We start from the raw sequence: 24,772 nt of genomic DNA on the forward strand, positions 1-24,772 counted from the left end.
GTTTAAATTGAAGTAACTAGGATCATATTCATTCTGCACGTTTTTTTTTGTTCTCTTTTGATGTATTGAATGAGTTGATTTGCTACATTGTGATTTATTTCTAAGAATTGTTTATTATAATTAACTAATGATGGGATAAAACATTTCATTCATCATGCAGATATGAATTGACATATATTCAGCTCCTGAATAACAAAGTCTTATTGTCTTGTCATATTTAGAGACAATAAAACAAGCAATTAAAACATCTTTTCTATTGGTAGTAATACTATTGTATAAAGGATAAACACGTAACAAAATTATGAGTGGAAGTTCTTTTTATAGGCATCAAATTAGACAATTAAACTTTTTTCGTCTATACATGAGAGTGATTTAACATGTTTCGAGACAACACAAATGAATAGGAGATGTTTTACTATATTATGTCATATGCTTAAAGCAACTGACAAATTAAGAGGTACGACACATGTAGAAGTTGAGGAAATGGTTGCAATATTTTTACATATCCTTGCACATGACATTAAAAATAGAGTTATACGTCGACATTTTATGCGTTCAGAAGAAACAATTAGTAGACATTTTAATATAGTTCTGAACTTTGTGATACGACTACTTGAGTCATTACTTAAACATCCTAAGCCTATTCTTGCCAACTGCTGGGATAAAAAATGGGAGTGATTTAAGGTAATTTTTGTTTTATAGTTTTACTCATGTTTAAATATTAGTAGGTGGTTTAATTAATTTAGAGTCTTCTTTGTATGTAGAATTGTCTAGGTGCACTAGTTGGAACCTACATTAAAGTCAATGTGGGTATTCTCGATAGACCTAGGTACAAACCGGGAAGAATGAAATTGCTACTAATGTCTTAGGAGTTTGCTCCCAAGATATGCAATTTATCTATGTTTTACTTGGATGGGAAGGTTCAGCTTTTGACTCAAGAGTTTTACGAGATGTTGTATCCAGGAGGAATGGATTAAAGATTTCGAAAGGTAACATGTATGATATTAGGATTGGTATGTAGTTTGAATTAGAAACACTTTGTACATACATTCTCATGTATTCAGTTGGTATATTTAGGTTGTTACTATCTATATGATGCTAGCTATACAAATGGTGAAGGATTTTTGGCTTCTTACAGAGGACAATGATATCATTTAAATGATTGGATGCAATGATACCAACCAAGAACTCCAGCTGAATTTTTTAATATGAAGCATTCATATGCAAGAAATGTAATAGAACGAGCATTTGGGCTATTAAAAGGTCGATGGGCTACTCTTCGAGGGAAATCTTATTATCCAGTAAAAGTTCAATGTCACATTATTGCAACTTGTGTCTCATTCATAATCTTATAAAGAAGAGAAATGCCTGTAGATCCGTCAAAAGAAGATGAAGTCAGAGACACTCGTTCAAATATTTTTGACATGGATAGTGATTGAATAACACATGTTGAGAGTTCAAATGAATGGACAAATTGGAGTGATAACATAGCAATTGAGATGTTTGAGGAGTGGAGGGGCATTAGATATTAATACTAGGATGTATTATTATGATTTAAATATGCACCTTGTTATAAGCTTTTATGAAACACTATGAACTACTATACTGCTACTTATTTCATAATTATGATATATGATGTATGTTTTTGATTTTCATACTATGTTATATGTGAAGTTTTGAGTTTTAATAGTCTAATATGTGATGTGAATCATAGATATGGATGTCAATAAACAATCTACAACTGGTTCAAGTAGGTCAAAACACATGTAGAGTAAGATAGAAGATGAGCAATTAGTAGAATGCTTATTGGAGTTATCTAACATTGGCAAATGGAAGGCTGATAATGGTACTTTCAAACCAGGATTTCTCAATCAAATAGAGAAATGGATGGTTGAAAAAAATTCATAATTGTGAAGTTAAGGCTCAACCACACATAGAGTCTAGAGTTAAATTGTTGAAAAAGCAGTACAACGCAATAACTAAAATGTTAGGCCCAAATTGTAGTGGCTTCGGATGAAATGATAAAGAAAAGTGTATAGAAGTAAAAAAAGATATATTTGATGCATGGGTAAAGGTAAATGTAGATTTTTTATTGCTAGTGTATTGTTATCATGTTATTGTTGAAATGTATTAAAAGTTGATTTATATTTGTTTTCACAGAGTCATCCAAATGCAAAAGGACTGAGAAACAATTCTTTTCCGTTCTACGAATAGTTAGCCATTATTTTTGGAAAAGATAGAGCCAATGGACTTGGTGCAGAAGGTTCAGCTGACATGTTTGAAGTAGTAGAGCGAGAAATGGACAACAATGATCTTTGGAAAGAAATTGATGGTTTTTATGTGTCTGATCCACCAATAGTTGGAGGGGAAGAAGTGGATGGACCTACTTCAATGAGTGAAACGGCAACAAATATACAATCTAGTGCACATACATCAAATAGGTCTAGTAAAAAAAGAGCAAGAAGTAGGGACCCATTGGTGATGGTAGTGAATGGTCTTGAGAATGTTATGAGCAGTCATCTCTTAAGCGCTAATGATAACATTCAAGAAATTGTTATGTTTTATCGACAGGTAGCTAAACGAGAGTCTACAAGAGAAACACGTCGAAACTCATTAGTTAGTGAAATTAGAAAGGTAGATGGATTAAGTGTTCAACAAAGGGTGAGAGCGGGTAAGATTATCACTAAAGACCAATCTCAGATTGATTATGTCTTCAATCTTCCACATGATGAAAGATATGAATTCATAATGGAGGTTTTGCAAGAAGACGTTCATTCTTAAACTGTGGGAATATTGTAGTATCTTCTATGTAATACTAGACTTTATAACATATTATACATGGGCAATTATGTATATATATATTGGTGTCCTTATCAAATGATGTGTACTCCTTATTTTGAGCTAGCATGTTAGTGCTTGCTAAGTATTCTCATTTTGAATGAATGTTGCACTGTACTCTTGTTTGTAACTACGAATATTGACATAATCTAAATGCTTATTTTGTCTACTAGTATTTATACTTTGATATTGGTTATATTTAATTTTTGAAATAAAATATAATGTAGTTGAGGTTGTTTTTAATAGTTACATAATAAAAATAAAACTACACAAATTAATTATTTAAAATCAATTAAGGCAAGTTTTTTAATTAGTTATATGCTTTATAATTACACAAAATTTTGAAAGTGACGACACGATTTAAACAAAAATAACATACTTGGGTGATCTAATAATATTTCCATGCAATACCAAACACATGATGTACTAGCCAAACATAGTAATCCTTAATTCCAAGCAATTTCCTCAATCCAAACGGCCCCTAAAGAATACAAATGATAGCTACTCTATTATTATTATAATTTTGAAAAAGGATATAGGTGGAGAGTTGACAATGGCGATTGCATTCAAACTAGGATCCGGGAGTAGGAAGCCCTTTCTCTTAGACATGAAAGGGTGGCATGTATTCTTCTTGAAGGTGCGTGCATACTTTGTCCTGCGATGCAACATGGAGAGAGGATGTTCATAAGAGTGGTAGTGCATGGATTTTGCTACATCACAATGGCAAGTGAAGAGGGTTTATGGTCCATTAATCAGTTTCTTAGTTGAATCTCATAGTCTCTGTAAATCGGGCACTTCAGAAGAAGATATCAAGTTGATCTTGGTCCACACAAAGAACTTGTTATTCCTTTCCAATGTTGTTTTTTTGTGTGCGTTTTTGTATTCTCAAAATAATAAAAATAAACAAATTTTATATAACATAAAATCGAAATTTACATTATTTTCAACCCAAAAGAAAAAAATATATATATATTTATATATAGATGCATTATGGAAGAGGTTGCCAATATTTTTGTTTCTTCTAAACTCTTCTGATACCAACAAAACAAGATTAAAAAACAAACGAAGAGAGAAGAGAGCTTGGTTCTTCTTCTTGTGGCCACTTGGTTTTGCCATTTTCGTTCTCATGGTTCTGTGAGGACTTTCATCAAGCCCTTTAACGTGCTTCAACTTCATGATAAAACTTCCCCATTCTCTGATTATGGCTCAAAGTCCTCGTATATCGAGTAGCCCTCGTCAGTGAATTTGCTCTGCTTAGCCCTTGTACACCTTTCCGATCTTCCTTTGAACAGCAATCTCTTTTCACAGGCCCACCTTCTTCTTCGTCTCTTCCTCTTTTTCTATCAATCCCCATTGATCTACAGCTTCTTGAAACCGTAAGTTCTGGATGGCTTCTCACATTCCTCCGCCCCACACTCGTCATTGATTTCGTTAACAATGGTGGGTTCTTGAAGAACAAGCAAATCACTGCACAGTCATCGATCATCGACCCTGGAAATCGCCGTTTCCATTCTCGAACTGCTAGTTTCACTACTAATTTCGCTGCCATGGACCGATTCCTTGCTGAAGCAACTATGTTGATCACTTGCTTGTTTGTCAACACATCCCATATCTGCAATTTCGTGGTACGGTTCAATAATTAACGTTATTAATGGAGAAACTTTTTAGGGTTTTGGAAATTGGGGGTTTCTTTTTATCTTGTTTTAACTAACCCCATCTGTTGCTATAACGATGAACTCGTCTTTTCTGGTGAGCTTTCTGTAGGAAACTTGAGGGGTTGAGATGAGACCGTAATCCTTAAGGCAAAAGTCTCCCAAAGATCTTGACATGGCTAGACCTGGGTAATCTGCATCTGGTACCCATACTCTGTATATATCTGGTTCTTCTTTTTCTGCTATGATTCTGCCTTGGCAATTCTTTATTCTTTCTGCTTCGCCTGATTCACATTGAAAACATAAGAATGAAGATGATGGGTTGATAGATAGATTGAATGAATAGATATCTAAAGCCAAGCTATAGCTTAATCTCCTCAATGGATGAACTAAAATTTTCTTGCTAAATTGTTCATTCCTTTGTTGCTATCAATTGTGTTATCTCAAATCGATAAGATAGAGTTGATTGATGCGTGGAATAAACAATACCCACATGGAATATTTGGTTTGTGGTCAACTGTTAATTGTCAATTCCTTTGTTGCTATCATTAGTGTTATCTCAAATTGATAAGAAAGAGTTGATTGATGTGGAATGAACAATACCCACATGGAATATTTGGTTTCTGGTCAACTGTTAATTGGATAGGAATTTGTTGATGTTTGTCTCCTCTGGTGCATAGAACCGCCCGGGAGTCACCTAAGTTTGCAACCACCAAATTTTCTCCCTGATGATCAAAATGGTCAAGGGATTGAATGGGGTTTTTTCATTTTAAAATTTCTAGGAAATTTGGAAAAACGTAGCCAGGAAATTCACCTGTTTGATAATGGTCACGGCTGTTGTTCCACTACAGAAACAATCAATAGATGAATCCAAGCTGAGTTCTTGATCAAATTCTTTGAAAGATTCTTCAAGAGCAGCTTCCCATTTCGAAACCAATCGATTTCGTTGGTTTCCACCATTGTTATCTGGTTCAACAAAAGCTTCAGAAACCACCCCATTTTCAGGTTGAGATAGCTGCTTCTTGATTGCTTTGGCGAGCTTCGTGGGAAACACGTCTCGTGCATGGCGAGCAACCCTATGACCAGATGGACCATGACCATCAAAAACTCCACAAAACACCAAATCTTTCTCCCCTGAGAAATCCTGTAAGTTTTGATTCAACTTTCTTTGAATACGTTGACACAAATCATATATCACAAATGAATCCTTTTGCAGATCATCCATAAAATCAAATTGTGAGGGAAAACAAACAAAATACCAGAGAGTTATTCTTTTGTTTTTTTACCTCCCAAACTGTCATTGCATCTTGATTGATTCCTTTTCTTCCTCGTTGAGTGAACATTGATGTGAACACAGAGGATCCACGGAGTCGAATGGTGGCGCCATCGTCACCACGTCGAACCTCTTCTCCGTCAGCGCCATTGGAATCTCTCTCATCTTTATCATAGGTCATATACCCTCCTCCATACATGTAATCTTTTGTACAACAGGCTCCCATTTCTGAGACGACCCCCCTACTAGGGCAATCTCAAAAAGGAATTTGTCCCACCACAAGATATCAAATACCCACAAAATTTCTGGGAAAGAAAATTGCATTAAAGTGAAGAAATATTGGGTCTTTCTCTGATTCTGGACCCAAGGGAAGCAGAGACAGAGAAGAGGAGGAAAGGAGAGAGAATTGAATTAATACACAATTGGAGAGAGATGATGAATTGAAAAAATGTTGTTAGGATGAGAATATGGGAATTTCAACAAACAGAATTATATTTAGAAAATCAAGGGTGGTATCTTACCACAATGGGTCTCTTGTTGACATTTGTGTTTAGTGGGTTTGTTCTTCTTTCATTGCACCCCCCACCCCCCCACATTTATTTACGGAAATGAATCTGATAGTTGAAGAATCACTTAACCAAAAAGGTGCTTTTTTTATGGTGGATGTGAATTTGTGCCACTTCCATTGGGTGGATGGTTTGTCAACTCTTCGTAAAAAACCAATGCAAATGAAATGGATTACCATCCATTTAATTATTCCAAGTTTGTGATTAATGGTGCTTAGTTTCTTCATCATTTTGGAATTATTTTTAATTATGATGTGACTTTGATGTTTATCATCAAATTATCATCTTACTGTTCCAATTAACCCCAACCCCGCATAACCTCTGACCTAATAAATGATTCAACAATCTCGATTGAAATTGACTAATAGTCCAATATAGACATATTCATCCTATAGTAGAGAGAATTTCAATAGAAAAAAGTTTTAAAAATGCAACTTCTAAATGAACTATAATGTTATATAAATTATAATTCAGTTTCAAGTGATAGGTTCTTATAATTTTATGACTCACAAAGCATGTATTCATTTAAGTTTATTAAGTTTTCAGAAATTGAAGTCGGGACATGGTTGAGAGAGAAGTTTCATCCTCAGTTGAAGGAAAACAGAAAATTTGTTGAAATAATTTTTTTTCAGTTCATCTTGATTGAGATGGACCACCAAAATTTAGATAAAAAATTGGCTTTTTCATCCCATCGAATGTTTTGAGCTTTTTTGATAAAATTTTAGACATGATTAACACTGAGATTTTATATAATTAGATTTTCTCGACGAATTCTCACAACAAGATTTTGATAATTGATAAATCTATTTAGAAATTTGAAAATTCATATAATTATAGAAAAAATTGGGCAAAAGATAAATTGAAAAAGATGACTTGGAATAAGATTTGGAAAGATTATATAATATTTGAAAAATTTGTAGAATCTTGGTGTTAATCCTTCGGATATTACACGGAGAAAGTTCAAACAATCAATAAGATAAAAAAAAAACTATCTCAACAAATTTTCTAAAAAAAGGCGTCTCGAAGATGGGAAACATTTCCCAAGAATATTACCTGTAATGTTAGTTTGACAAGTCAAATATCTAAGTAGCCAATTTTCCATCCATCCCATTTGAATAAATAGAAAATGGGCAATAGGTGCAGGCCAAGCACTATCATTTCTGGCTGGAATTGGACTAATCCAAGCTGTTGATACTAGGCCATAATACAGTTGAATAACCTATTAGGCCATAATACAGTTGAATAACCTATGGAACAAATCTTGTCAAGGTACATTTCCATGGCTACAGCTGAAGAAAAAAAACATGGCAGAAGAAGACACACACAGAACGTTAAGACACCAACTGGGGGATTTTGTATAAAAATAAGAACAACTTTTACACTTGCAACTTAATCTTAAAACAAAAACAATGTGATGCTTGGCAATAATGAAGTTAACAACAGCTTTCTTGGGGGGGTGGGGTGGGGTGTTGTGTAAAATGAGATACAATTTGAAAAAAATGTTATCCAAAAGAATTGTATTATATGTTTTGTTGTTTACCACCATTGGTGAACCAGAACTCCACTTTGTCTGAGAGATGCTAATAAATCTATGCATTGAGAATATGTTTTCTCATACTTTGTACTCCTTTGCCCAGGACAACACCTCTGCCACCTATTGTAATGACATTCAAGAAACATCTCATCTATCAAACAAATCGCTCCCGTCTCAAAGAGTCTCGGAATCAATTCAAACTCGGTTCCTTCCACGTCCATCTTCAACACCACGAAATCCTTTTCTGATACTGTGTTCTTCAACCAATTGGCAAAATCAAACCCTTGAATCTGATTCACCTCACCATCGAACTTGCTCGAAGATTGGACCGGTTGAATCCTGCCCATCCCTCTGCTGCCTCCTTTATCTTCCTTCTCCTGAGCTGGGTCTTTGTTGATCTCAAAAGCCAATGTCTCATTCCTCACCCAAGCAGCATAAGGCAACAATGTCACTCCTTTCTTTGATTTATACTGTTCATGAAAGGTTTGATCAGCTTCAATGGCATAAACTTCAAAGGTTTTGTTCTGCTTTGGATATTGCTTTTTGAACCAACTCCCAATGCTGGAGCCGTAACTTCTAGCTCCAACATCCACATAGACATACCTATTTTTGAAGCTAATTTCGGCCATTGATGGCAAATACTTGATGTTCTGTATATTTCTCTTTAAAGTTAACCATGGCTTCAATGGCTCCTCCAATATCAGTGGCTCAGCATTTCGTACCAAAGCTAGCTTATACCCAGGAACAGAGCAATTCTTGTAAAAATCTCCATCTCCATTTCCATCCAGTTTCTGCAACCCATTTTCCAGAATTCTATACTCTTTCTTCAATACATATTCACGAGTAAAAGGCATTGATGGAAGAACAATATCTATATCTTTTGATTTAAGTATCTTGCAGCAATTGAATAAATCAACAAATGAATTGAAACTATACGTATCTTTAGCACTCACATGGACCACCGCAAACCCTTCGGGTTTCAGTATCCGAGCAATCTCCGAAGCAAAATCATGCGGCCGACGGGAAATATCCAATCGACCTCCGCCGGAGAACACGAAGTCAAAGGTATTACCCTCGAATGGAATCCGATGAGCCTCGCCCTTAATCACAAGAGGCTTCGACGCCTTCTTGAAAATCCCGACCGAATCCGAAACGCCGATCTCCTTCAAAGCCGACACATCAGCTCCGCCAGGGGTTTCAATGCACAACGATTTCGAATTGGGGGATAAGTAGCCCTCGGTAATGAGATCTTGGAAAACGGAGGAGTAAAACTGGACGGTCTTGATCCAGTCTTCACTCGAATACAGATCCGGACGAGGAGGCCCGATGACGCGAGGATCGGCATTGTCCGTGAACAAAGCCGCACTTCCGGCACGACCACCGCCGCCGGCGATCATGAAATTGAAATTTTCAGGCAAAGAGAAGAAACAGAAGTCGCCGATGCTACAAGATTCTCCGGCAATGGTCACAATATAGGCGAATCGACCGACAATCACAAGAATAGAGAAGAGAAGCACTCGGACCAGAAGGTTTCTCAGAGAAGCGAACTTCCCTGACATGGATCCCATATATCCCACTTAAGCTCTACTAGTACAGAGGAAATACAAACAAAGGATTGGAGAAGATAAGGCAGTGTGATGAACTGAAGAAGATTTAGCGTGAGCAGAATCTGGAGGAGGTGTGGTTGGCTCCGATTAGGGCTTTGACTGAAGCTCCGGCGGCGGTGGAGATTGGAAAATGGAGGAAGGAGAAATGGGAAGTCATGATCGACGGGAAGAAATTTAAAGGAATTGTAGTGAGAAAGAGGCGACGGCGGCCGTGGTGGTTGTCTTTGGTGTGTGGAAAAAGGAGATGAAAATGGAATCGGAAGGTCGACGGTGAAGATAATGGAGAGTGGGCAACCGGATCAGCCGGTCACCATGTGGATAGGAAGCTGATAGAATGAGAATGGAACATGAAAGTGAAGATGCTTTTGGCTTTTCTAAGCAAAATTCCAAAATTCTATTTAAGAAAAAAACGATAAATAATAAGTTACTACTTTCAATAAATCCTCATTTTTTAATTAAAATACTTATATGTTTGATTAACAAAATAATTTTAGTCATATGTTGTTTGATTTTACTATATTTAAAGGTGATTCTACAGATGATAAATCACTATAAACTGATTTTAAAGTGATTCTTGTTCAATCACTTTGGAATAACTTTTTGACAATTAAATTTAAAGGGATTCTTCAAAAAAGTTAATATTTTTTCAAAATATATTTTGATTACCCAATATTCTGGATTTAAAAAATATTACTTAGAAATTTTATCCAAACACCCATTTTAATACATGTAAATTTTATTTTGGTCATTAAAATAAGTATTTTAGATATTGAACATTGAATGTTTCTTGAAAAATTATATATTTTAGTCATTGCGACTATCTTCTTTTCATCTAATATCCATTATGTTATCAATACTAATGGATATTCAATCTATTTGTTTTTCAATGATCACCTTAACACTTTAAACATACACACTCAAACCATAGTAAGAATTAGAAATTATTTTATAGAAATTAAAATGAAACAAATTATCAAAATATAAAAATTGAAACTAAAATAGAGATTTTAGAACTTTAAGGACTAAAAATTAGATTTAAATTATTAAGGCCCTATTACATAACAATTTTGTTTTAAGTTTATACTTATTTTGTTTCCTTCCAATTTTCTTATCATAGCTTTTACCTTTTCTAAGAAAACGTTTTAATTCTTAATCAAATTTTAAAAGAAACTAGTTTTCTTTTCATTCTTTCATTTTTTTTTTTTAGTATTCACTTGATTTATAAATCTAATATTTAAAATAAAAAGTCAAATGATCATCAAATCGAACCTAAAATACAAAATTTGGTCCTCACAACAAAGTTAATTAGCTTCTTAAATAACTAGCTTTGGGCTAATACCATTAGTAGCCAAGTAATAAACTATCACAATAACTTTTTTTTTTAATAAATATATATATTTTTAAATAGTTGAAGAAGTAAAAATTGAAACCTTTGACTTTATTTTTTGGAGATAATATTGTAATTGGTGAGTACAATAACTTTTCATTTGTTAATGAAGGAAATTACACATTTGCTTTATTTTTTTTCTTAAAGAAAATATTTCCCTAATATTCCCTCATCATCTTGCTACACATCCATACAAAACTCTTGGTATAACCTCCAATTATTATATTCTGTTGTTTTTTAAGTTCAACTTCATTTGAAGTAATATTTTTAAATTTTCTTTTTGGTGTCCCTACAATATTATATGGAGTGAGAAAGAAGGGTTAGCCACAAATTGAGACAGTCATTTATCTTAAAAGAAAATATAATTACCAAAATACCAATAAGAGAATTCTAACGCTACAAGAAATTTGATATTTAGCGACGATTTTTTAGCAACACAGTGAAAAAAACATCACTACATATATTGCTGAAAGTATAATTTCTAGTAGCCAATATATCTTACAACTTATAATCAATAGGTTATAATCAATATAATTACGATCTCTTTTTTTATAACTATTTTCTTTTTTTCTTTTTTGTTTTTTTGAAAATGATGCCTCTACGCTTCCCTTCTACATCTAAGTTTCTTTTCTTTATTATCTACTTTCTACCAATATTTTTAAAATCAAGCTAAAAATTAAAAAAGTAGTTTTGAAAAGTTTATCTTTATTTTTCATTCTTTTATTTAAAAAAGCATAAATAATAATAAGAAATTGAGTAGAAATAGACTTAATTTTAAAAAAAAATCAAATGATTACATGTAATTTATTGATAGTGGATAAAACCAGTCTCCCATTCTTCCATCTTTATTAAGGAACCTAAATCTCAAGATACGTTTGGATTGATTTTTAAGTGTTTAAAACCACATATTTTTTCTCCGTTTAAAAATACTTTTCTAAACACTTAAAAAGTCAATAAATAAACTCTGAATGTAAAATTACTGAGTCATAATTTAAGTTTTCATTCTATTTTATAATTGGTAGAATATAGCATTACAAACATAAGGGTACAAATTAATACATTTTTTTTTTCTAAAGTGATTCTTGATACTTTTTTTTAGTATAATTGAAGATAAGGGAAATTCGGAATATAAACCTCATTATTTCTAACATACTCATATGTCAATTGAATTATGCTTCATTTGATTTTCTAAATACTAAAAAAAAAAAAGTGTTTTTTACCTTTAGAAAGTCAATCAAAACAAGTCCTTGTACACTTGTGAAAAATTCATGGAACACCAAATTTAAAATTGAAATCCTAATAAAAGATTTTTAAATTGATACTTGTAAATTTTTAAGGAGTGTTTCGGCCTCAACTTCAAATGGGTAGAGTGGGCTATTATAGTCTACTCCATGTTTGGGCTCCAATTATAATAGTTAGTGTTTCTAACTATTATAACCTACGATTAACTATAATGTTTGGGTACTCACGTGACATGCACATGACAAAAAAATTTTAAATCTTGATTTGCTCTGTCTGTAGTTGTTATTGATACAAATACATGGTAAGTGTAAAATCATAAACAAGGTCCAGTTCCGTATACGAGGTAATTGCCGATTTTCTTCAAGAACAATTGTCCTCCTAATTTTCTCATGTATTAACATAATTTGCAAATTTTATTATTAATTTAGATTTGTTTAACCACTTTTCAAATTAATCTCACTTTAATTAAATATCCAAATTTTTCTTCTAAATTTATATTTTAAATTTCCATATATTATCAATTTTCATTTTATCTAATCAAATTTCAAATTTGTTCTTATCTTTGAATTGTTTTTCATTACTTTATACATATTCAAATTTAATCAAAATTTTTAAAAATTTTGAAATAATGTTGACGGTAGTTAATTGAAGGTTTTGAAATAGTATTTTTACGATAATAAAAAGTGGTTTATTATGATTTTAAGATAGTTTGGTTAATTTAGTGAAAGAAAGAAACCCAAAATGGAGTGGGTACCCTAAAAAGATGTGAACCAAACTAGGGAATAGAAAGAATAATGAGTTTTTGTCATTTTTGGAGTTGGGAAAGAAAAAGGCAGAGAAAGTAGAGGCTTAGAGATTACAAATGGGGAATGAAACAGTGGAATGTGTCTAGTTTTAGCACATGGGGTTTAGTTGAAGAAGAAAACTAAGAGATGGGTTTTATAGCTTATTAATTAAGATTTGAAATAACTAACCAACATACATCAAAATCAAACAGCTCATTTTGAGGGGCAATTTTGGAAAATTACTAAAAAAGAAAAGAGGAATATGATTTGGAAATGGATGTGTTGTAGGTCCATTTGGAAGTGGACATGAGTTGATTGATGAGAGCCCTTTCTTTTGGTGGTAGTTTCAGACAGGAAGGCATGGGGGAGAAAAGAAGAAGATTGGAAATTCTCTTTTCTAATCATTTCAACATTTATGAATTATCTATCAATTGGGAAATTTTTAGATTTGCCATTTCATGTAAAAAAAAAAAGAAAAGAAGAAGAAGAAGAAGAAGAAGAAGAAGAAGGATTTGATGCTGCTGTTGGTGTCATAATCATATTTTCAATTCCATGGAATTTCTTTTTGTTTGTTATTTTTTAAATGGTATTTAAGATTATTCTTTCATTGGAATTTGTTAGCCATGAGAAAATTCTTTATTCTATGAAGATGGAGAAGAATATATATCTGTTAACATCTTCGATTGACCTAAAAATTTAAATTAACGGGTGAATGTAAATTTAATATCATATAATTGAAGAGAAAATAATGTTGTAAAGACTTGAACATAGAACCTCTTGAACCAAATTGCTATGATATCTTGTTACAAATGATTAAAATGTTTGTCCTTGTTTGAAGTTTGTAAAAACTATCATAGATATTTGATATTTAATATTTAAATTTTATGAGATTTTAGTTATCTGTTTTATGTTGTAGGTGAATTTACATATTTTTAATTAAAAAGAAAAAGTAAGAGTTAGGTTGGGTTGGGTTGAGTCCACCCAATCCAATCTGAATTTTTGGGTTTGTCTAAAAAATACACTCAATCAACCCCTATGTACACCCTTATGATCAATGGGTCCCTTTCAGCAAAAAATAAAAAAAGAAAAAGAAAAATAAAAAGGTAAAACTTGTAAAATCGAAGTGTTGAATAAATCAATTTTGAATCTCAATTGGAAACCATTGCCTTGAAAGAAAAATCGATGCTACCTCGATGCTAAATCGCCAAAAGTTGTTGCTCCTCAAGGTTAACACAACACTCTTCTCAAGCGTACACTTTAGGGGTGAAAACAGTTCAGTTCGGTTCGGTTTGGTAGTCATATCGAACCGAACCGAATTTTTTAAAACGTGAAACCGAGCCGAACCGATTTATTGGTTCAAACCGAACCGAACCGAACACATATTCGGTTTTGGTATTTTCAAAAAATCCATGTTATATATATATTTTTTAATTAAAAACGGTTTGGTTCGGTTCGATTTTAAATTTGGTTTTGTTCTTTAAATTAAAACGGTTTGGTTTTAAATTCAATTTTACTCTTTTTTTTAATATATATATAAATAAATATATATATTAGATAAAAACGGTTCGGTTCGGTTTCAAATTCGGTTTTCGAAAGTGAAACCGAATCGAACCGAATTAATTCGGGTTCAAAATTTCTTCAAACCGAATCGAACCGCATTTTTCGGTTTCACTGAGTTTTCGATTCGGTTTGGTTTTTGTGGTTTGAATGACCACCCCTAGAACACTTGTCGAAGAAGGATTGGAATCGGGTGAAAATTTTGCTTAAAATTAAATCATTTTAATAGAGAAATATCATGTCAAACTCAAATCTCACTCTTGAGGACTAAAACAACCATTTTTCTTTTTATAAGAATCCAATAAAACCGTTTTTCTAAATTAAATGTAGACAACGTTTCAGATCTTAATTAAATACAATAACATTTCATATCTAAATTAAATAGAAAATGTTTCATATTTAAATTAAATACAAAAAATCGTTTTCAAATTTAAATTAAATTTGAAAATATATCTAGAAATCTTTGGCTAATTTTATGACAAGTCATTCCAGCAAATGACTAATTGAATGATTGACAATTAAAAAACAATAAATAATTCACCTGAGTAAATATAGGAGAATAAATTTAATTGAATTGATGCATTTAGCATATGGCAATTAGCATAAATCAGTCCACTAATTTATTCATCACAAAGTCAAAATTCATGCCTTGATGGATGACTTAGTCAACACACCATAAATAAGATTAGAATGAAGTCCATTGATCGATAAAATTACATTCTAGTTCTGAAATATTCATTCTAAAACTTAATAAATGTTCGAAACATAGATAGAGCATACCCATGATAGACTAGTACTTGAAACTTCATGTTCAAGCCAAACCGAAGACAGTAAAGATATGAAAATGTATTCATAAAGTAGAAAAATACCATATGAAAAATGAAAAAAAAATTGAATTTGGTGGAACAAACAACCAATCAAATTATCTTCAACACATTTGAAATAAATTAAGGAAATCTCATCACAAGCACCTATTAATTTAATTAGGTAATTATTTCCTTAATTTATTCTACCCAATATACTTTCTTTATTTTCTTAATTTTCCTTCAAAATTTTCCTAATTTCGATAAACTCTTAGCAATCTCAAAATAGAGAATCAAAACACAATTCCTATCAAAATTTATTTCTATCAACAAAAACCAAGCTACCATAGTTAAACTTAAAATCAAATATTTTTTTTAAAAAAATAGAAATATGAAATTAAATGAAATGAATACGTAGTAATCTCAACCAACAGAGTAGTTTTGTTGTCATTAGTAGGAGGATGCCATAATTTGGATTGCGGTTCCAAAAAGAAAGGTGGCCGCTCGAACACCAAAGAAGTTGCATGATCAGAAGTCCACCAAGATCAGTTACGGGCTCCATTGAAACCCTCCATCAAATCTCTTGCTTTCACGATTTGAAGAGATCAAAGAAATTTGGAATAACTCTGTCATCGGACCATCTTCCAGAGGGATGTATGAAGAAAGTTTGACCATAGGGAGGGTAATTTGAGTGGGCAATAGGAATGGTATTGATGTAGGTATTGTTTCCAAAATCAATTATGGAATCAATATCATTCCCTTCTAATACTTCATTGATTGAAGCGCATCAACAGAGTGCACAACTTCTCTACATTTGTTTATCTGGGTTTGAGATCTGATTTGCTATAGAGCTTGGTGAAGAAAATTAGATCTCGAAAAGCTTAATGAGGATTATTCTTTCAAATTTTGGAGAGCGTGCCAAATGATAATGTCTCTGTGATTCAATTCAGTTCTAGATTTGATTGACATTTTCTAGAAAAAAAAATTCTTTCAAATTGTAGAATCGGAGTGTCAAATAGGTCGAGTTTAGATCTCAATTGTCGTGTCATGGAAACCACGATCTTGAAAGCAAAATCGACGAGACCTTGATGCTAAATCACCACAAGCCGGTTGCTTCCCAAGATTAACACAACACCATTTTCAGATGTGCACTCGTTGAAGAAGGATTGGAATCGAGTGAAAACTTTGTTCATAATTAAATTATTTTTAATAGAGAGAAATATCATGTCAAATTCCAATCTCACCCTTGAGAACTAAAACACCCATTTTTCTTTCTTTGTTTTTTTGAAAAAAGAATCCAATAAAAACTTTTTTCTAAATTAAATGTAGAAAACGTTAAAGATCTTAATTAAATAAAAAAATGTTTCATATTTAAATTAAATAGGAAAATGTTTCATATCTAAATTAGATACATAAAACCATTTTCAAATTTAAATTAAATATGAAAATACATTTAGAAATATTTGACTAATTTTATGAAAACTTATTTTCGCAAATGACTAATTGACTAGTCATTCCCAATAAACTCAAGTCCTTCTCGGCCTGGAAGAAGTCTACAACCCAGTGATTGTAGTTATACAGGACAAACCTGACATTTCATGGCTTGATATGCAATCTATTTGAGAAACGCCTGGAATATCAAAACTCACAAAGGAACTTAGGAAATATTGTACCTACTGTGAACGTGGCCTAGAGTCGCAGTCCTAATGACACAAGACAAATGAACAACTATCACCAGCAAAACTTTCGAGCTCAGTTCAATCAGCAACGAAGAGGAGGAAATGGCAATGTCAACTCCGGTTGAGGACGTTGTAACAAACCAACATGCCAAGTCTATGGTAAATATGGACATTCAGCACTCGTCTGTTACAACCGATTCAACAAAGAATTTGCTGGAAATTTTGGGAAAAAACAAAGGAGGACAAATCCCAAACAATGGAGGTAATACTGGATCTAATTCTGCTGCCCTTGTTGCAACTCAGAACTCGAACCCCTTTGCTGGACCTGAAATCGTTGTGGATCCAAATTGGTACGTGGACAACGGAGCTACAAATCACGTCACTACAGATTATGCCAATCTGACCAATCCAGATGAATACTCAGGTAATGAAAATGTTATTGTTGGAAATGGGAACAAATTACAAATCGCATACATTGGTAACACCTCTCTATCTGATGGAAACAGCACTGTACTACTTGAAAATGTATTGTGTGTACCTGGCATCACAAAAAAGTTGGTAAGTGTGTCAAAATTAGATCAAGATAATAACATTTACTTTGAGTTTCATGATGCTCATTGCTTTGTTAAGGACAAGCGTACGTGTCGAACTCTTTTAAAAGGAAATATTAAGGATAGGTCGTATCACTTGGACCAAGTAGCTGTAGAGAAGATTGAGAAGTTAATGCACAGTGGCCTTGAACACCAACAACTTGTGGATATAAATAACAACACCTCTGCATTGGTGTTGTCTGAAAAATAGCAAATGTCAATGTAGCAGTATCTAAAGCTCTCTGTCATAGACGTTTAGGACGTCATTCACTCAAAATTTTGAACTCTGTTATTAGAGATGGTAATCTGCCTATCAAAAGTAATGAAGAATTTCTGTTTTGTGACTCATGTCCAATGGGCAATGCTCATAATTTACCTTTTCCTACGTTTGAAAGCTACACAACAAAGCCCTTCGAATTGATCCCTTCTGATTTATGGGGACTAGCCCCGGTTGTATCTTCAGAAGGTCACAAGTATTACATTCTGTTTCTTGAAGATTTTAACAAATATACTTGGATCTTTCCATTAAAACAAAATAGTGGTGCCATTGAAGCTTTTCAGCATTTCCTCACCTATGTTCAGACTCAGTTTAATAAACAATAAAAATGCTTCAAACTGATAATGAAGGAGAATATATTAAGATCCATCGCCTCTGCAGTTCAAAGAGTATCATGACCAGATTATTGTGCCAATACACCTCTGCTCAAAACGCCCGATCGTTTACCTTACTCTCATCGCTTACCTACTTCGTCTCAGCTCACCCCAGACTCAATAAATTCCCTCAGCCCTATAAATTCAAATGATAACTCCTTCCCTTCCTTGCCACTGGCCTCTCCCACCCGACCATCTACCCCCACCTCCCAACCTAACCTCAACTTGTTATCTCAACCTGACAGACCAATTCCTTTAATACCTCGCCTCCTGAACTTACCCAGCCATCCTATGATAACCCGAGGAAAGGCTGGTGTGTTTAAACCAAAAATCCTCACAACTATCTCTCAAGTCGACTAGTCTCTGACAGAACCTACACGGATCCAAGACGCCATTGCTTCTCCTCCCTAGAAAAAAGCCATAGACGCCGAATATGTTGCCTTAATACGGAACGATACTTGGCATCTAGTTCCACCTACCCCTTAGATGAATATTGTGGGACACAAATGGGTGTTTAGAATCCAGCGAAATTCAGATGGCTCAGTACAACGTTACAAAGCGAGGCTTGTAGCAAAAGGTTTTCACCAAAGCCTGGGCATCGACTTCTTTGAAACTTTCAGTCCGATTGTAAAGTCATCGACTATTTAAGTTATTCTCAGCATTGCTGCTTCTCATGGGTGGAGCCTTAGACAACTCAACTTCGACAATGCCTTCTTGAATGGCACTTTAGAGGAAAGCGTGTACATGACACAACCCTCTGGATACATAAACTAGTTCTGTCCACACTATGCCTGCAAACTTGACAAAGCACTCTATGGATCAAAACAGGCCTCGAGGGCTTGGAATACAACCTTAACAAAAGAACTACTTCGGTGGGGCTTCATCAATTCCAGGTCAAATCCATTCTTATTCATTTATAACAAACAATCATCTGTTATTTTTCTTCTGGTGTATGTTGACGATGTAATCATCACCGGAAATGATCCTTAGTCAATCAATAAACTTGTTTGATCCCTTGATACAACCTTTGCTTTAAAGGATTTGGGACAGCTCACCTACTTCCTTGAACTTCAAGTGTATTACCTTGACTTTGGCCTTATCATTAATCAAGTGAAATACGTTGATGATCTCCTACAAAGATTACAGCTTACAAATCTAAACTTTCCCTCTCACTTAGTGTGCTTGGCAAACATTTATCCATTGATGATGGTTCTCCTTTTAATGATCCCTTCATTTACAGGAGTACAGTAGGCGCACTATAATATCTCATAATAATAAGGCCCGACATTGTGTACATTGTAAATCACTTGAGCCAATTTCTTCAGAGACCCATAGATACTCATTGGCAAGTCTTCAAACGGGTTCTTCATATGTCAATGTAACAAAAAACTTTAGACTGTTGTTCCAACCCAGCTCCGATATATCAATCTCTGCATATTTTGATGCCGATTCGGCATCTAACATCGACGACCGCAAGTCTGTGGCAGCATATTGTGTGTTTATTGGCAATAGTCTAGTCTCTTGGTCATTCAAGAAGCAAACGGCTATGGCTCGATCAACCACTGAGTCTGAATACCGGGCCTTAACACATATTGCCTCTGAAATTATCTAGCTCAACCAATTGTTGTCAAAGCTTGGTATGCTATCCTCTGTCAAACCTATAATCTGGTGTGATTCAATCTTGTTTTTCATGCCATAACTAAACAGATTGAGATTAATGCTCATTTTGTGAGAGATCATATTCTTCGAGGGACCTTGGAAGTTCGGTATGTTTCATCATTCAGTCAGCTAGCTGACTATCTTAAAAACCACTTATACACTCTCATTTCCAATCTCTTCGCTCCAAATTTGGCATACTTGATTTACCCTCTCATTTGAGGGGATGTTACAATCTCTTCGCTCCAAATTTGGCATACTTGATTTACCCTCTCATTTGAGGGGATGTTACAAAGAAGACCTACAAGTCAACAACACCATTTTCAAATCTCTTTACAGACAATGATGTGTGCACACCTGTATTATAATTATTGTATTTTTTTTCCAAATTATTTCTCCTAATTTAACGGCCAACGGCTATATACACTGGAACATCATCCCTAACAAATACACAGAAAATACACAGAGGAAATATTCCAACGGCCTTCTTCTCTTTCTCCTCTTTTAATTGTCTTTCTAAACTGACCCACTCTCTCTTTTTTCAGCCTGTAAAGCCCGTGATTTGGACCTTAATGTCTATTTTAAGATAGGTAATTTATTCCATTTTGTTACTCTGTAATTTTTTGGAAAACCAATCAATTAGAAGTACAATGGGCTAGACTTACACTAGTAGCATAATTTGATTCTTGCAATTTTATTTTTAACATCCAAAATTTCTCTTCAGGAGTGATGTACATGACACACATATCGATGCTACACATGTCATTTACTTGAATAGTTTGTGTCCTTTTATTGATGAAGGTTTTGATTGAGAAGGTGATGGAAAAATGAATTTGAACTATAATAACTTGAAGTTGAAACCCCAAGATTTTTTGGTGCTTACAAACCATACAAAAGAGTAGATACTTTAAACAAAGTATCTAATACGACATTGATGTCCAACTAATCATAAACTCTATCATAAAAATCACTATTTCTTAAAAAAAAAATCCTTATAATTATCATACACTCATAACCACATAAATATCTACATAATTTTCTGCATAAATTCATAAATATATACCTCTTATATTTTATAATTAAATTAATCTAAGATAACATAGACTACTTGATAACATTATTTCATTAATCCAATCCAAAATATATGACATAATAATATAATATTATTATAAAAAAAAAAAGAAAAATACCCTATAAATCTTTTACCAAAATTTACCCAATAATTACTCAAATAATATAATTAAAGCAATTCGTCAAATATCATTAATCAAATTTAAATTTACCACATTATCAATCAAATATCAATTTACATTTACCAAAATACCAATTTAATTGATTAATCTAATTTAAAGTTGATCACAAAATTATCAATCAAAATCTAAAATTAAAGACAACAAAAATATCAACAATCAAGATTAAGAACAAATTTTGAAGACTACAAAAATATCAACAAACAAGATTAAGATCCAGCGAGCCGGCAAAATACCAAACCTTTGATTCTTAAAATTAAAAGAGGTATACACATTAATTCCTAATTAATTTTGTCAATTAACTCTTATCCTACTAGCATGTTATAAAAAACCAAACTAAATCACTTAATTAAATTATTAGCTTTAATTTGACAACGGCAGTAATTAACTTGTTCAAGCTATAATGTGAGTAGAGTAGAAGTCAAGAAAACGCTACCGCCAGCAAAAGAAACTAAACTCCACCGAATTGATTAAATTCACCCAAGTAACATTAATATCCTTGATTAATTGAGACTCTACGAATGACACACACCCGTAATCTTTAAAATGACAATAAACCACTTTAATTACCAACAAAAGTCATATCAATGACCTAAACAAACATATATTATATTACAAAAAACATATGAACGTGAAGATCAAATTTAAACCTCGAAATTTGTAAATTACTATCATAGTTTATACTATCCAGTGCCCGTAACTCCAAGGTCTTGTTTTTTGTCATCTTTCCCGGCGCCAAACACCGGACCGCCTTTCCCGGCGGCGTCTTGCACTTTGTCCTGAAGCTTATCGATCTGGATCATTCCGGCGTCCTCCCGGGAACGGAGATCGGTCTTGGTTCGATTCTCTCCGCCGGGGACGGACTCGTAAGTGGTGGCCGTGAACGACTCCTTCGGCTGCGCGCCCTGAGCTCCTGACATTGCCAGTTTATTTAATCATAGAAATAGAGAAATGGGGGGACTGGAACAGTGAAATGGATTAATTTATTAATGGGTTTGTTGGAATTTGGAAAAGATGAATGGGTTCGTGGCGGGCATGCAAAAGGAGAGAGTGAAATTGAAGCGTGGCGGCCATGGAAGAACTCCAAATTCTGCTCCTTTCACATGCAGCTGCCACCTCCTCGTCTCTCTCGCTCTCTTCTCGTCTTTTGATCAGCTTTTTCTGATGGATAGACTTTAAATTTTTTAGTTAAAAAATTACCCAACATGTAACACTTGTCTAACACTTTTTGGTCTGTTTGCCACGTTGTGTGAATTTTTTTGGTCAGAGTTGATTAGGACCTGTATACTATGTAATCTAAAAATAGAATTTGGAAAAGATGGAATTGAAAGAGAACAGAGTTTAGAATTGGTGGTAAATTCAAAACCTAAATTATTATTAATTAATTTATGAACTTATTTGAAGTTAAAATTTTTGTATAATTATTATTTTATAATATCATATAATATATAATATATTATATATTGTAATTTAACAAAAAGTAATTGAGTTTATAACATGAAATAGTATATTTGTTATTATTATTTTTTTCATTTTTAATGTAATTCTACATTTTAAAATTTTGAATTCAACATCTAGATACGAAAAATATAAAAAAGTTGTTTTCGAACTTTGTAAGGTTTGAATCACAGAATTCGAAAACAGTTTCTAGAAAATAGAATTCAGATTGTCAACCAAATACATATCTACTAAATTTTGTGAATATGAAAATATAAAACAAAATCTGAATTACTTATCAAATAGATCCTCGTAAACCGATCAATAAGAGTCTAATTCAACTAGTATTTTTATTCCAACGTTCATAATTTAAAATTTTCCCTCCCAATTTGTGATAAGAAAAATGAGTTTATTATAAAGATAATATAATTAATGATATGTCAAAAAAATAAAATCTTTATGTAATTAATAGTAAATTCGAAAATGATAATATTTTATTTTAACATATTACGAAATTAAAAAAAGAGAAAAAAATATCAAAAGATTAAAAGTGTTGATAAAAATTTATTATGTAATATTAATAAATTTTAAGGTGAAATACTTAGTTATATAATAGATTAATTCACTAAATTATTCTATTCAAATTTGTAAATTACGTAGTTCTAATCATGAAAATTAACCCAATTATGAATATGCAATAACTTAATTTTTATTATAATTTATAAACAAACTTAATCCATAATCAATTTATCCATCTACCCTGAGAATAAGTCTTATTAAATTTTTAATAGTATTTTTAACTTATGAAACTAAATTGTCACATAATGTAAAGTACATGGTCTAAATTAATATTTATTAAAATTCATAGATTAAATTATTATTAATTTAAAAGTATAAAGATTAAATCGTTATAAACTAAAGTTCAGAAACTAAATTACTTTAAAGTGATTTTAACCAAATTTTTATTATTTGGTTTAAATACGAACTTAGTTCGTTGAGTTTTAGGCTTCAACCTAAGTTTGAAAAGTATGTAATTGACCTTTTTTTAGAAAGAAAAAAATGTGTAAATATTATTTTATTTTGGTTCCTATATTTTAAAAATGTTTATTTTAGTCCTTGTATTTTCAAAAAGTGACTATTTTGGTTATTGAAAAATCTTTTACCGATAAAGTCTTCAACGAAGATGGCAAAAGGTCACACCATACTCCCGAAAAAGGTCCAGCTTTGCTTTTTTTGGCTAAGCATTCAGCTAGCCAGTTGCAATATAAAGATAATGTTGTAGTTGATTTAGAATTTGGATCACCTAAGAAAATATAATAATGTTGTTTTTATTTTATTTTGGGTAAAGAATGAGACAAACTAATGTGTGCAAAAAATGAGACGTTGCACATTGTTTATGTGTGGTGCTAGTGTGTAGAAACATTTCCCAAGTTATACCATAATTTGCATATTTACTTTGTAAAAGTAAAGTGTAGAGATAGTTTAGTTTACATATGAAATTGTTCTCCTTTTTATAGAAAGATATGTCAAAATGAACATACGATAATTTCGAGATTAGAGTTTGATCCTCTCCCTCTCTATATATATAGAAAGATATTAACTTAGGATTTCTGGCTACTCAATGTGTTTCACTTGAGCCATCGTTATCCATATCTTATAGAACAATTACTGAATATTTTTGGCTAATCAAGGATACCAAATCCTCAAGTACAATATTTGCTTAGGATCATTCTTTTATCTCAAATCTGTCAATTGATTTAGATGCACTAATTTCACTCATAACATGAAATTTCTTTTTTGTGTTTTTTTGGTTTATGGAGTTTAAAGAATTTCTAATAGGTTCTTGAACTTTCAGTTATATATCCAAATAGATCTTTAAATTTTGATTTTTTTTTTAAACCATTAATCTATTAGATACACATTCGATTATGTAGGGTCCTTTAGACATAAAATTAAAATCTATATCTAATAAATTCATTAATTATATGACGGCCTATCAATAAAAAAAATAAAGTCACAAATTTATTAGACATTTTAAAATTTCTTCGCCTATTAAAAATATAATTAGTTAAAAAACGTATTAAACACGTTCATGTTTAGCAACGTGTTAGATTCGAACTTGGAAGCTGAGACGTTAAACTTAGTTATTTAACCCATTGTACATTTTTTAATCCAAAATTGCAATTCTAAATTAATAGAAATGGGCCACGGCATTCTGGGCTGGGCTCATTGTAGCTCAAAGAAAACTTCGGGCCCAATAGTTAT

The 24,772-nt window shown here is 32.6% G+C and overlaps 3 protein-coding genes, 1 long non-coding RNA gene and 1 pseudogene across 4 annotated transcripts; 2 read left to right on the forward strand and 3 right to left on the reverse strand.

Annotated features, from left to right (window-relative positions):
* Window positions 1-301: 301 nt before the first annotated feature.
* LOC150037375 (uncharacterized) lies at window positions 302-2,781 on the forward strand (annotated as a pseudogene).
* Window positions 2,782-3,729: 948 nt separating this feature from the next.
* Window positions 3,730-6,356, reverse strand: LOC120073099 (Protein phosphatase 2C family protein). The gene is made up of 5 exons (XM_039025715.2): window positions 5,777-6,356; window positions 5,305-5,634; window positions 5,098-5,215; window positions 4,551-4,774; window positions 3,730-4,450 (listed from the first exon to the last, which is right to left on the reverse strand). Exons 1-5 carry the CDS (start codon window positions 5,987-5,989, stop codon window positions 3,995-3,997), a joined length of 1,341 nt encoding a protein of 446 aa, XP_038881643.1. The 5' UTR covers window positions 5,990-6,356; the 3' UTR covers window positions 3,730-3,994.
* LOC120073100 (uncharacterized) lies at window positions 4,324-5,036 on the forward strand. Its single transcript, XR_005480674.2, has 2 exons — window positions 4,324-4,463; window positions 4,603-5,036. It is a non-coding gene; the product is annotated as an uncharacterized LOC120073100 (long non-coding RNA).
* Window positions 6,357-7,660: 1,304 nt separating the features above from the next.
* On the reverse strand, window positions 7,661-9,960 carry LOC120073098 (methyltransferase). Its single transcript, XM_039025714.2, has one exon. The coding sequence runs from the start codon at window positions 9,429-9,431 to the stop codon at window positions 7,866-7,868; it is 1,566 nt and encodes a 521-aa protein (XP_038881642.1). The 5' UTR covers window positions 9,432-9,960; the 3' UTR covers window positions 7,661-7,865.
* An 11,554-nt stretch (window positions 9,961-21,514) lies between these two features.
* LOC120074530 (seed maturation protein) lies at window positions 21,515-22,302 on the reverse strand. The gene has a single exon (XM_039027685.2). It carries the CDS (start codon window positions 21,988-21,990, stop codon window positions 21,754-21,756), a length of 237 nt encoding a protein of 78 aa, XP_038883613.1. The 5' UTR covers window positions 21,991-22,302; the 3' UTR covers window positions 21,515-21,753.
* Window positions 22,303-24,772: the final 2,470 nt, after the last annotated feature.

Source organism: Benincasa hispida, chromosome 3, assembly GCF_027475165.1.
Source record: "Benincasa hispida cultivar pf3 chromosome 3, pf3_genome.v1.1, whole genome shotgun sequence".
Taxonomy (NCBI): domain Eukaryota; kingdom Viridiplantae; phylum Streptophyta; class Magnoliopsida; order Cucurbitales; family Cucurbitaceae; genus Benincasa; species Benincasa hispida.

What these genes read in the sequence shown, in the direction of transcription:
- LOC120073099 (XM_039025715.2), bottom strand. Translation starts at nt 5,989, where the DNA reads ATGGGAGCCTGTTGTACAAAAGATTACATGTATGGAGGAGGGTATATG. An exon ending in ATGCAATGACAGTTTGGGAG is followed by an intron (nt 5,635 to 5,776) that starts GTAAAAAAACAA and finishes CAAAACTTACAG; the next exon opens with GATTTCTCAGGGGAGAAAGA. An exon ending in TCGTTATAGCAACAGATGGG is followed by an intron (nt 4,451 to 4,550) that starts GTTAGTTAAAAC and finishes ACGAAATTGCAG; the next exon opens with ATATGGGATGTGTTGACAAA.
- LOC120073098 (XM_039025714.2), bottom strand. Translation starts at nt 9,431, where the DNA reads ATGGGATCCATGTCAGGGAAGTTCGCTTCTCTGAGAAACCTTCTGGTC.
- LOC120074530 (XM_039027685.2), bottom strand. Translation starts at nt 21,990, where the DNA reads ATGTCAGGAGCTCAGGGCGCGCAGCCGAAGGAGTCGTTCACGGCCACC.